This window comes from Trichosurus vulpecula, chromosome 5 (assembly GCF_011100635.1).
Source record: "Trichosurus vulpecula isolate mTriVul1 chromosome 5, mTriVul1.pri, whole genome shotgun sequence".
Lineage (NCBI taxonomy): Eukaryota > Metazoa > Chordata > Mammalia > Diprotodontia > Phalangeridae > Trichosurus > Trichosurus vulpecula.
The window spans coordinates 52,985,694-52,999,181 of record NC_050577.1 but is presented as its reverse complement, the minus strand read 5'-3'; the positions used below and the strand labels follow the sequence as shown (position 1 = coordinate 52,999,181).

The window sequence follows — 13,488 nt, the reverse complement described above, 5'->3', positions numbered from 1 at the left end:
CTGCTCCATACAGCTAAGCTCTCTCTCACCTCCCCTTTTACTTTTATATTTCTGGGGGGAAAAAGATTATCTATCCCCATTGCCTTCACTGGCTCAACACCCACTCTTTCCTCAGCTCAGTTTTTTGCAATGTTTTCCCTCCTCCTCATTCTACGGAAGCTTCTCTCCCAGAGATCACTACTGCCTCCTGATCACCAGAGATCACTACTGCCCTCCTAATCACCAGAGCTCACTATTATTGCCTTCTAATCACCAGAGATCACTGTAGCCTCCTGACCACCAAATCTAATGACCTTTTTATAAATCCTCATTCCCATTGACTCCTTGTAGCATTCGACACTGCAGACTACTCCCTCCCACTGGATTCCTTGGTTTCAGAGACGATCCATTGCTCTGATTCTCTTCCTTTTCTAACTGCTCCTTTTCTGTGTTGTTCACTGGCCTCTACGCCTTTATCTGATTCTTCAAAGTTGAATGTTGCCCAAGGTGTTGTCTTTGACCTTCTTTTCCTTCCGTAAGCTCTCTCTCTTGGCATTCCTACAGAGCAAGCTCCATGAGGGCAGGTCTATTTATTTTTTGTCTTTGTAACCCTAGTGACCAGCTCAGTGCTTGGCCTATGCAGGTGCTTAATTGATGCTTGTTGAGTTGAATTCCATTTTTCCCATGTTTTCCACTACTATCTCAGTTCAAATGGCTCTTTAATCAATTAATCTAGCCCAGGGGTGGGGAACCTGCACTCTTGAGGCCACAGGTTGCCCACCCTGATCTAGCCCTAACGTCTGTTCTGCATCCCAGATCCAAGCCACCAGTGGCCTATGACACTTCTCTACCTGAATGTCCTGCCATCGCTGCAAATGAAACCTGTCTAAAACTGAATTTATTATCTGTCCTCTTAAATCTGCTCTTCCTTTTTATGTCACTGGAACCACCATTAACCCACTCTACAATGTTCTCTATGATTCTTCCCTCTTTCTCTCTCACCTTTCATATCCCCTCTGTAATATCTTTCACATCCATCCCCTCACCTCTTTTCCTCCTACCACTATGATAGTAAAAGCCCTCATTACCCCTTGCATAGGTTATTTCAATAGCCTATTAAGGTCTTCTTCTGCCCTTCCCTCCTCGAATACATCCTTCATACTACTTCCACATTAATCTTCCTTATTTATACATATACTCATTATAGTCTTCCATTAAAAAAATCATCATTGGCTCCCTGTTACTCATCAAGTAACATTCAGATTTATCTATCTGGCACTTAAGATGTCCACAGTATCTCAGAACACTAACTTTCCAAACTTATATTACTCTCCTATACCAAATCTATGCTCCAACCAAACTGGACAATTCTCCATCCTTCCCTCACTCCACTGGACCCTGCCTGACCAGTGTCTCTCACACACACTTTACATACTTTGCTTTATACATTTATTCAGTGTGTCCCAGAGTCACAGAGCCAGGATGCATCAGAGGCAGACTTTGAACTTGGCTCTCCTGTCTTCGATAGCAGGTTCTATGCACTAAGTTATGATGCTTCTGGGACAGTGGGCTTTAGCCACAGCAAGAAGAAAGGGCTGGGGAGGGAAAGAAGGAGGGACTGTGGGTAAAGGAACCTGCTCAATCCCTTAGATTTTAAATCTTGTTGGCAATTGTCTACTCTGCTTACTGGTGAAGCCAGCCCTTGGCAAAGGAATTTGCCATATCAAACTATTTTTAGGGCCTACAAAGGTAGAACAAGCAGATGTTTTGTTTTTTGTTTTCTGTGAAAATCCTTTGATTCACAATCACTTTCACTCAGGGGGGATCAGATAAATTCACTGCCCTGCCTTGCTCTGTCATTCTTGATGAGGAGTCCTTAATTGGTGTGGAAATAAATAGATTAGCCCACTGCTCCCTGTTCAAAGACTGCTTGGGTTTCTTTCCATGTCTCTCTCTTTTACCGGCATCACTTAAATGAAAAGACAGCTAAGTCAGCTAACACTTCCCAGCCTTTTGATTTGACTGCACAGTGACCTGCCTTTTGGTTTTGGTTTACTTGGAGAATTTATCAGTTATATTATTTTTAATGACTATATGAGGCTGGTGTGGACTTTCTTCTTCCTTCCTTCCTTCCTTTCTTCTTTCCTTCCTGCCTTCTTTCCTGCATTCCTTCCTTCCCTCCTTCCCTTTTTCCTTCTCTTCTTCCTTCTATCCTTTTTTCCTCCTTCTTTCCCTCCCACATTCCTCCCTCCATCCCTCTTTTTTTCCTCCCTCCCTCTCTCCTTCCTTCCTCTCTCCTACCTTCCCTTCTTCCTTGCTTCCTTCCCCTCTTGCTTCCTTCCCTCCTTCCCTCTTCCTTCCTTTCTCTTTCTTTCTTCTCTCCCCTCCCTCCTTTTTCCTTCTTCCCTCCCTCTCTTCTTCCTTCATTCCTTCCTGTCTCCCACCTTCCTTCCCTTCTTACTTCCTTCCCCTTTCTTCCTTCCTCTCTCCTTCCTCCTGCCCTTTCTCTTTCTTTCCTTCCTTTCTTCTTTCCAAGTAATTGTGGTTTTAGATCTATGAGGGTGGAAATAGCATTCTGGGAAGAACTTATGTGTAATGATGCCACTTTTTCTCCCTATATCACCAAAGCTTTATCTTCTCTATTTTCACTTGCAGGGAGGAGAACATTGTTACTACCATGGTCACATTAGAGGATACCCTGATTCATTTGTTGCCCTGTCAACATGCCATGGACTCCAGTAAGTTTTATGTTACTCAACGTGGCTTTTTCTCCAGTACTTTTTAGTGCTCTGTCTCTGATATTACTGTTATCCTGGCCTATCGTGGACTATATCAGGATAAAGTTTAACTTCAGATCAGGGATGGACCGGGCTCTCCCTTTTTTTCTTCATCAATTCAACAAGACATTAAATACTGACTACATGCAAGGTTTTGAGCTGGGTGCTGGGAATATAGAAGTAAAAACAAAGCAAACCCTACCCTTAAGGAGTTTATATTCTAGGAATATAATTTTTCTTCTGAGGACTGTTTTAGTCTTGACCTAGAAATGTTGGTGTGTTGTCTCCATCATTATCTTGTTATCATTATTCATCATTATCATAATCCACTTCATCTCTTTCCACATACTTATTGTTTCTATGATTCATTCTTTAATCCAGGCCTTCTTAAATTTTTTCCACTCATGACCCCATGTGGGGTCATGACTTACAGTAGTTTAACCTAGTTATTCAGGATGGCATTTTTAAGTTTCCATTTAGCTTTTGCTTGAATCTCCTATATTTATTATTTTTATTGCACTGTAGCCTGTAAATGATGCCTTTAGTTAAATCTTCTTTATATACTTATTTACAATATCTCTGTTCTAACACATGGTCTGCTTTTGTAAAGGTACTATGTGGTGCTGAAACATATGTACATTCTTTAATCTTCCCATTCATAATATTGGATTCTTTCACTTCCAAATTCTGCAATATTTTTTTTTCATTTCTACATTTTCCATTTTAATTATCTTCCTGTTAGATTTATCTAGCTGGGAGCTTACATCCCAGCTGTTTATAAGCCAAATAGATTTCCTGAATCAGAGCTATTATTGAAACTATGTTCTCATTATGTACTGCTCAGAATTTTTCCTTAAGAAAATAATGTTCTTTGGATGATGGCTTTAACCTGATTTTTATCAGAGTGTATAGCTGTGAGAATGGAATAATTTAGTTGATGTTTCTATAACTTTTCTCATCATTGATCTTAGTTACATTATAGTATTTTTACACAAATATACATATATATTTACCTGTGTATATAGCTATATGTGTTTACATATGTATATGTTTGCCTATGTATATGTAAATGTGTATAGTCCAAATTGGTGTGGGTAACTCCTAACATGAAAGTTCTCTCTACTGACACAGATTGGCAGATTTTCTATAATATACTTTCTAGATTACTTGGGGAACAAGAGATTTAGTGACTTGTCCATGATCACACAGCCAGTATAAGTCAGAGGTGGGACTAGAACCAAGGTCTTCCTAGCTTCAATGCCCTATCCATTATACTAAGTCCCTCTATAAACATCTAACAGTAATTTATTGATGTATAAACCAATGATCTTGTATTTATAAATGGACAACAAACTGAAGTTCACTTATTTGAAACCTTTGCTTTCAGGCAGACTAATCCTAGCCCATACTAGATTCATGGTAGTTCTGTTCTCCTAGATCTTCCTAGAAGGCAGTATGTACCTTTTCTCAGTGGCCTACTTCCTAGCTTACAACCTTTATGGTAAGAAAATTCTTTCTGGAAGACAAAAGTCATCTTGGATTTGAATTCCAACTCAGGCACGTTTAACTAGCCTTTTCTCTTTGATCTTCCTTGCCCTCAGTTTCTTTATCTGTACAACAAGACTAGACAGAATGATTCCTAAGATCCCTCTGAGACCCAACAATGCTGGGTATTATATAATCCATCTCAATACCTAATGGCTGTATGACCCTGGGTAAATCATATAACCTCTTAGTGGTCAGCTCTTTGAGACCTTAAATTGCAGAATCTGCATTTTTTAAAAGAGTTTTATCACCAGAATCACAGAACTTGACAAAAACTTTATTAAATCATATTCCTTCTAAGCACAGACATCTTTTCATAATTTGTAGCTTAGTAGTATGCTCATAGCTATGTGCAGGTAGGAATACTTTGGCTTAGATTTCATTAGAGAGAAACTTGGAATAAAAATGTTTCACTGATAGATACCCTGTTACAGACAGTTTATCACCCAGTTTTACTTGTGGAGTGTTCCAGACTGTCAGTCAGATCAAGAAGTCCTAGAGAAAATGTATTTTGTGAAAAATTATTAAGCATTAAATCATGGTACATGCTGTTTCTGGGAGAGGGATTATGTTGGTCTAGCCTCTTACAAATAACCAAGAACAGAATGACTTAGAGATAGGTATTTTTTTAAATCTGTAGTCTTAAGGTAAAGAAAACAGTGTGAGAAATACTAAGGTTTGAGTGCTTTTTCACACAGAACTTGCAAGGACTCATATTCCAGAGATGAAGTGATTCCATAATGTCCCAGGTCTGGATGGTGCAGGGACCCACCAGCTTTGATTTTAGAACAGGTTGTCATTAGAGCACCAGGAAGGAAGCAACTTGTATGTGAGTTTACCACCCCCTGGTGGTGACTTATTAAAATGTCTGCTTTCATCTCACTTCAAAAAGTTTTTTTATTTTCATAGAATCATGAAATTTTAGAGTAGGAAATGATGTTAGTAGGGGTGAATAAGTCCTTATGGACTATTGTCTTGAAGAATTTGGAAGCCTTTCCTCATGATTTTTAACATTAAAAAATCTTGGTACCTACTAAAAAAAAGACAAAAATGAAAACACTTTAAAATGGAAAACAGATTTATTATTTGTTTGCATTTTTAACATTTAAATTCATATTTTAGTATTATAATACAAATATAATACCTTATTTTTAATAAATACTTAGAAAATAAAATTGCATTCATAAAATAAAAATAATATTAATTATAAATTAAATGAAATTAAAACAAGTATAAAATCAAATAATTTTAAAAGATAACTGCTGTTTGGCACAAAATTACGTATTTTCCCCAAATAATATGAAACCATTTGTCATACATGACTAGGTTACCATAATCAGAAAGAGCTGGGTTTAAGTCCTCCTTCTGACACATGCTGACTATGTGACCCTGGTCATAAACTCTTCCCTTAACCATAGGTCTGACAGGTAAATTTTTGCATACTCCCCTAATTTATCTATAATAGCACCCTTTATACTTTAATCATTTATTGCTTTTGACCTTTCTTTGGTATACAGTGTGAGATATTGGTCCATTGCCTACTTTCTGCCAAACTGGTCTCCACTTTTCCCAACAATTTTTATCTAATGGTGAGTTCTTGTCCCAAAAGCTTGCATTTCTGGGTTTATGGAACACTAGATTTCCAGTCATTTACTACTGTATATTCTACTGTCAGTGCCCTAGGCACGTAATGATCTATCTGCATTGGTAGAAGTTCCTCCCTGGTGGTTCCCCATTCCACTGAAACCATGGGGTGTGTGCACCTGAGACTTTTTGGACACCATATATATGAGTGATATTTGCAATATGATAAACATTTTTTGAATGCTGACTGTATGCAGAGCAATGTTCTAGGCACTGGGAGAACTGTCAAATGCAGACAAGACACAGGCCCTGCCATGAAGGAGACCACAGTCGAGAATCAGGATGAGATGCAGACACAGAGTGTTATATAATACATGAAGGGAAAGGAAAGGGAAGGACAAATTTATTAAGCACATACTATGTTCCAGGCACTGTACTAAGCACTTTACAGATGTGATCTCATTTGATATTATCAATGGAGGAGGGGGGGGGGGTCAGGGAAACTCCTGGTAGAGTTTACATTTAAGTTGGGTTGTAAGGAACGAGTAGGAATTCAAAAGGAAAAGAGGAGAGGAGGCATTAGGAGCAAAAACAAGAATGTGGAAGAACACAAGTCATATTCCAGAGGCAGAGGAATGACCCATTTGGGTGGAGCATGAGAGGAGAGTGATAAAAGGTAAGCCTAGAAAGGTAGAGTGGCATCAAGGCGTGGCATGCTAGCAACCGACTTCTTGTTAGTTTGTTTAATAAACAATATGTTGTATATTATTATATTATTTAATAAATAACATTATTTAATAAAATTACTTGATTAGTATTAGTTCCAAACTTAAAATACTCTCAAAAGCATATATATAAACTTTTCCAAATGAATATTAACATGATAAAGTCATCACACTTGCTAAGGTCCATAGCATCTTACGGTGTTAGACATGTAAGTGGTCTTGGACATAGTCTAGTCCAATCTCTATTTTGTATGAAGTTCTGGAATTGAATTGAATTGGTCCTGGGATTGAAGCCCAGTTAGGATCTAAGCTCCTTTCTTTATCTCTTGATTTAAGACTTCCCATTTATATTTTGGGAGTCATACAATTACTGACCTCTAGGTGGCGTAGAGGATAGATAGAGGGCTGGACTTGACATTTGGAAGACCTGAGTTCAAATACTGCAGTAGATACTTAGTAGCTGTGTGGCCCTAGATGATTACTTAACCTCTTTCTGCCTCAGTTTCTTCATCTGTAAAATGGAGATACTGCTATAACAGCACCTGCGTGCAAGGTGCTGTTATATGAGATGATATTTTAAATAAGATACTCTAACTTAAAATGAAATAATATTTTTGAAGTGCTTTGTGAACCTTAAAATACTCTATAGAAGTTAGCTATTATTATTGGTATTGATATTAGTGCTTTACAAGCTCACCTTGTAAAGGTGAGTACAAGTGAGTACAGGTGAGTAAAGGCCTGTACCTACCTCCCCTCTGTGACTGCTCTCACTCCAGCAAGTTCTTCTAGTGTCTCAGGTGCACTCACTTGAGTGAACAAGTGGGTAGAAGAAGTAGGTAATAGTTTAATGGAGGGGACAGAATGACAAATTCAGACCCGTTACAGATATTAGTCATTTAGGGTTCTAAAGTTCATCATAACCAACTGATATCCTGGCAAGTGGTGATCAGAGTAGTGACTGCCTCCATTTCTTACTTGAAATTCCAACCTTGTAACATGTTCCCATTTATCCAAAATGATTGGGGAGTATTGTAAAAAACGATCTCTTCTCAATGTGTGGTGCTAGGTCTTTCCTTAAACACAGTGCTTTATATGTAGTGGGCATTTATTGTAAGACTTATAGATGTGTTGTTGTTGTTGTTGAGATATTTTCAATTGCGTCCTACTCTTTATAACCCTATTTGAGGTTTTCTTGGCAAAGGTACTGGAGTGGTTTGCCATTTCCTGCCATACATGAATGACTAATTTTCTTAAAATTAGACTACAGTAAAGTACAATGCCATTAGCTTAATTTTAAATCTTGGAATCAATCAACAAGCACTTATTAATGTCCTACTATGTTCTATTAATATTGATGTCCTATTATGTACTGTGATCAGTGGTAGTGGAACAGCTACAAGCAATAAAACAAACCTACTCCTTAAGAGCTTATGCTATAATAAGAAAACATCAAAACATATATAAGTATGTACAGGATAAATTGGTAGCCATTTGGCACAGTGCATAGAGTGCTGGGCCTAGAGTCAGGAAGACCTGAGTTCAAATGTGTCCTTAGACCCTTATCAGCTGTGTGATCCTGTTTGCCTCAGTTTCCTCATCTGTAAAATGAACTAGAGAAGGAAATGGCAAAACACTCTAGTATCTTTGCCAAGAAAACCTCAAATGGGGTCATGAAGAGTCAGACACAACTGAAGGGACTGTACATCAACATAACAACAGAATCAATTTGAAGAGGGTGAATCAAAGCAGTTAAGTAAGAGATAGTTTGGGAAGGAAGACACTGCTGTTGGAGGGAGTTAAGAAGGGCTTCATGGAGAAGGTAGTGCTTGAGCCGCCTCTCAAAGGAAGGAAGGAATTCAGTGAGGCAGAGATGAGAAAGGTGTACATCCCAGGGATGGGGGATGGCCAGTGTCAAAGCATGAAGATGGTAGGTGGAGTATTGTGTTCAGAACAGAGAGAGAAGGCAATCTGTCTGGATCACAGAGAGTGGGAAAGAAGGTGAGGCCCACTGAGGCTGCACAGATGGGTTGGGGCCTGGTCTGAAGTGCTTAAAACAAGGAGTAATTTATATTGGGTTTAAAGACAATCAGGAGTCACCAGAGTTTAGAAGAGGAATGACGTGGTCTGATCTGTGCTTAAGAAGATCACTTTGGTAGCAGAGGGTGGAATGAAGTGGGGAGAGATTTGAGGTAGGGAGACCACTTAGGAAGGAGGCTGTGGAGATAATCTAGGTGAAAAGCAATGAGCACTTGAACTAAGACGGTAGCGGGGTGAGTAAAGAGATGAGACGCAAGAGATATTGTGGGAGTAGAAACAGCAAGGTCTGGCTACTGATTGGATACGGAGGTCACAAACCTGGGAGGCCGGAAGGATGGTGGAAGAAATCAGGAAGATCAGAAGAGGGGAGGAAGATCTGACAGAGGTTCAGCTTTAGACGTGTGAAGTAGGAGATCTGGGAACAGGAGGTGAGAATATGGAATGATGCCTTGGTAAGGGAGCGGGAAGGAGAGGAGAAGAAGAAGCTCACATTAAATAGCCCCGATTTTCTCAGTGAAATAAGAGGAGGGAAGTGGGAATTATCAATGCAAGGTTCTTAAGTGACTTTTACTCTTTGAATGATTGGTGGCAGAAGTCACTTAAGAACTTTGTACAATTGCATAATAATGACAACATTAACACGTTAACATTTGCAGGATGAGTGATAAATGTTAATTCACAAATAGCAGTTTTGATCATATCTTATATAGCCTTTTAGAGAAAAATTCTGGTATTTGGATGATGGCTTTGTTTGATTCTGGATAAACGGGAAGGCGCTTTCATTCGGTGTTTTGGAGCGCACTGGATTGATTCGCCAGGGTAAGCACTTTGGATGTCTCTGACGTCCGTCGCTTTGCCAGCCCCGTTGACAAACAGGTGACAGGGTCATACGAATGGGAACCGGCTGAGTGGCTAGTCTTTGGGCAGGAGTGTAAAGGAAAATCAATACACCTATTTCATGTTACCACGACAGATACTAAGCAAAAATAGTCATAGCACGCTCTCTTAATTCTCCTGTCCTCCCCTTCTTCTGTTACTTCTTCCCCACCCTCCATTTTTTCCCTACAATTCGACTCCTCTTTTAGATGTAGACCTCAATCTGTAGCTTTCTTTTCCTTTCCTGTTTTCTCCTTTGTTCTCCCTTGACCCTTCCCACTCCCCCTCCATCCTCCCTTGCACCAAAAACAATTATATAAAACAAAACAGATCGGAGAACTCAATAAATACTTTTAAAAGGTTTCCAGCGATGCTGTGTGGCCTCCCACCACCTACACTCCCAGGACTTGCTTTTCTTTAGCTTATTATCTTCTTTGAGAGCAGAAACCCGGTAGTTCAACTTTATTGTGCAAAGCCTAGCTAGCACTGAGCCTTGAAAACTCAGATGCTAGTGATTCAAGACTGACTCCTTAATGTTGGTGGAGGCAAATGAATGTAGGAGTGGGGAAGCAAGACAGAATAATAACCCAAAGGTGTAGCTGCTGGTGACTTCTTAAATGATTGGGGTCTGGAGAATAAGTCAATACCTCTGACTAATCATTTTCCTGTCCTTGACAGCGGAATGTTCTATGATGGGAACCATACATATCTTATCGAGCCAGAAGAAAATGACACCTCCCAGGTACGCTTTGCTTCTGTTAGTCCAAGTGGAAGGCATATGTTTTATTGGTCAAAGGGAATAAATGATGCCAGCAGCTTTTTGCATCTTCCTCCTCGCCCTTATAAAATCTCGATGTTGGATTTTAGGGAGGGGAGAGAAGGCACGATTTAGGGGAATCTGGCCTGTGAGATTGAATATATTACCAGGAGGGCTTCTGAAGCCACCAGTCTATGAGACTAAACATATTTTCTCTTTGAGGCTTCCTGAGACCTCTTTTCCCTATATCACCCTTCAACTCCCCAAAGCTACTGATACTTAAAGTCTTTTAATTATTATTTTTTTTCATTAACAAGAAACTATTTTTCTCTCCCTCCCATGCCCAACCTCCTGTTTCCATTACGAAACAAAACAAAAATTAAATACTCTTAACTGATTTGTATAGTCTAGCAAAACAAAATTCCAATTGGTCATACTCCAAAAAACGTCTCATTCTGCACCTGAGCCTATCACATCTCCCTCTGTGCAGATAGCATGGTTTCCTATTAAAATCTAAGGGTAGAAATGGCCTGGGACCCTTATGGCATCCTCTTCTTTTCCTTCATTGTAACAGAAGATCCCCTTATCTATAATTAGGTAAAGATTGAGTTTATATCATTGACTATAGATAAAAACAGGGCCCATTGACATGAAGGAAAGTCAAACACGCTTCCTCGCATTCTACAGTATTGTTCAAATGACTTAGTCAAGCAAAATAATTATGATGAGCCCACAAAGATTTTTCCATTCATTGGCAATCTTCTTTCCAAAACCACCCTAATAATATAAATTTTCCCCATCTGCCAATTGCTAACTGCATCATTATGTGGTGCAGTAATGCATCTTTGAGGTGATTTCACAGATGATCTTGACCATGATGCTCATTCAGCGGCATCAAATTCTTAGTCATCAGTATCATGAATAAATGGATGAAGAAAAAGGAATTCTTTCTGAAGCCACTGATTATTCTTAGAGGAGAAGAGTGCCGTACTTTCTGTTTTCACCTCCCTTTCTATGACTTTTTGCTTGGGACATTGATCATTTCCTTCGGAGCACCATGGAGCTCTGGCGCATATATTTCTATGGGAAAGGGGCTCTCTTGAAAAGCTAAGTCTTAAGGTGCAGCTGTTCAAGGACACATGGTTTAAGGCTGAGAAGCAATCACATAATGCAAATCTTTTCTTTATCTGTCAACGTGGCCCAATTGGAAGTGTGCCTAAACAATTACCCAAAAGTCAATGGGCCAAAAACATCTTCTGTTAGGGCAACTAGATGGCATAGTGGATAGACTACTGGGTTTGGAGTCAAAACCTTAGTTCAAATCTAGCCTTAGACATTTGCTAATAGGCAAGTCACTTAATCTCTCTTGCCGCAGTTTCCTTATTTTTAAAATGAGAGAATTAATCTTGATTGCCTCTAAGGTTCTTTCCAGCTTTAAGTTCTGAGATCTTATGATTTCCAGTTGGCTCGTCCATGTAATCAAATAGATCAGCTCATTTCTTTTCAGTGCTGTAGCACCCATGTTATTAGAGTTTGGGCTTCCAAGGAACAGAGCTCCAAATGGAGTCAGAGGATCTGGTTTGAATCTCAGCCCTGATACCCAAACCTCTGAGACTTTGGGCAAGTCCCTCATTGCTCTGAGCCTCAGCTCCTTCATTTGCAAAATGAGTGGGTTGCAGTGGGTTGGACTAGATCACCTCTGAGGTCCCTTCCAATCCTATAACTAAATTCTGTGCTCCTGAGGTTAATCAAGGACTCTTCCCTCTTATATAATGACTTGTGCTTCAGTAGTGCCTTATGATTTGCAAAATGCTGTCCTCATGCCAACCCTGTAAGGTAGATGGTACCAAAATTATTACCTCCAGTTTTACAGATGAGACAACTAAAGCTCAGAACAGTTAAATGAGTTGCCTGTGGCTTCATAACTCATAAGTTCTTACTTGTTGTACCCTTACTTACTTATCAGTCCAAGCTGAGATTTGAATCTGGATTTCTCAATTCCAGGTCTGGTACTCTTTCTACTATGCCACATTTCCCCCAAATAATTAATATTAATAAAGATAATCAATAACTTATATGGTACTTTCTAGTTTATTGTTTAACCTTGTGGTTATAGACAAGACTATTGGAGTACAGAGAAGAGGACGGATGGTGGCTCACTTCCCCTCAAGGCCAAGACTGGGAATAGAATGAAAGCATGATGTTTCTAAATATATCTGGTTTTGCAGCCAATAGAGGGGATTGCCTGAGGCTGCGAGACGGTTTGTTTTCTATGCTTAAACTGTGCTGATTTGTGTTATTTCAGGAGGACTTCCATTTCCATTCAGTTTACAAATCCAAACTGTTTGAATTTCCCTTGGATGACCTGCCATCTGGTATGATTCCCATCTGCTCACTTTTTTAAAAGTTCTTTATTATTTCATTTCAGTGCCTTGGAACTAATCTGCATGGAGAATGTCGTTAGCCCCTAGTTGTTCATGGGAATTTCACATGCAGAGTCATGCTGAAGTGTGAAGGAAAATACAAATTTCCTTTATGTTTATAATGCATTTGCTAGGGAAGGTGTTTCCTGGGCAAACTGGAAGAAACCTGTTTTTAAATGAGATTCCGTGCAAACTAGCAATAAAGATGCCCAATTAGAGCAAGATTGGTTTGTATCAATGGATCATTTTAAATGTTCATATTTGATTAGTTACACAATTACAGTGGGTCAGCAAAAATGGTGAATGCTTTTCATCTATGGTTAGAATTCTAAGAATTCTTCCCCTCCTTGCTATACTTTTGCCTGTTGTACTAATGCCTTACACCTAATTTTCTTTCTGGGGGCAAAAGGATGCCCTGGACATCTGTAGTTTTAATTTACCTAGTTTTGAAATGGCTTCTTCCTCCCTTCAACTACCTAGTCACCCATGATTGGGCAGTGTGGATCAATGAACATGCATCCTTGGAGAGGCCTGCGATGTAGTGGGAAAAGCCCAGGACTTGGAATCAAGAAACCTGATTCTGTCACCAACTAGCCATGTGACCTCAAACAAACTAATTAACCTTTCTGGACTTGTTTCTTCACCAGTAAAATGAGAGCATTGCAATATGCTTCCTTACATCTCTCTGATTCTGTGATTTCTTGACCCTGTTACCAGGAGATACTAGAACGTGAAATGGAAGAACCCCTTTGAAGGATGTGCAAATGAGAAAAATGAGCCCATTA

General features: G+C 39.4%; 1 protein-coding gene across 1 annotated transcript in view; it reads left to right on the top strand.

The window, feature by feature from the left end:
- Positions 1-13,488, top strand: part of ADAM22 (ADAM metallopeptidase domain 22) — a 268,564-nt gene that overhangs the window by 164,644 nt on the left and 90,432 nt on the right. The window contains exons 5-7 of the mRNA XM_036759864.1: positions 2,635-2,717; positions 10,202-10,265; positions 12,586-12,655. Of these exons, the coding sequence (XP_036615759.1) occupies positions 2,635-2,717; positions 10,202-10,265; positions 12,586-12,655 (217 nt within the window). The remainder of the gene's footprint in view (positions 1-2,634; positions 2,718-10,201; positions 10,266-12,585; positions 12,656-13,488) is intronic.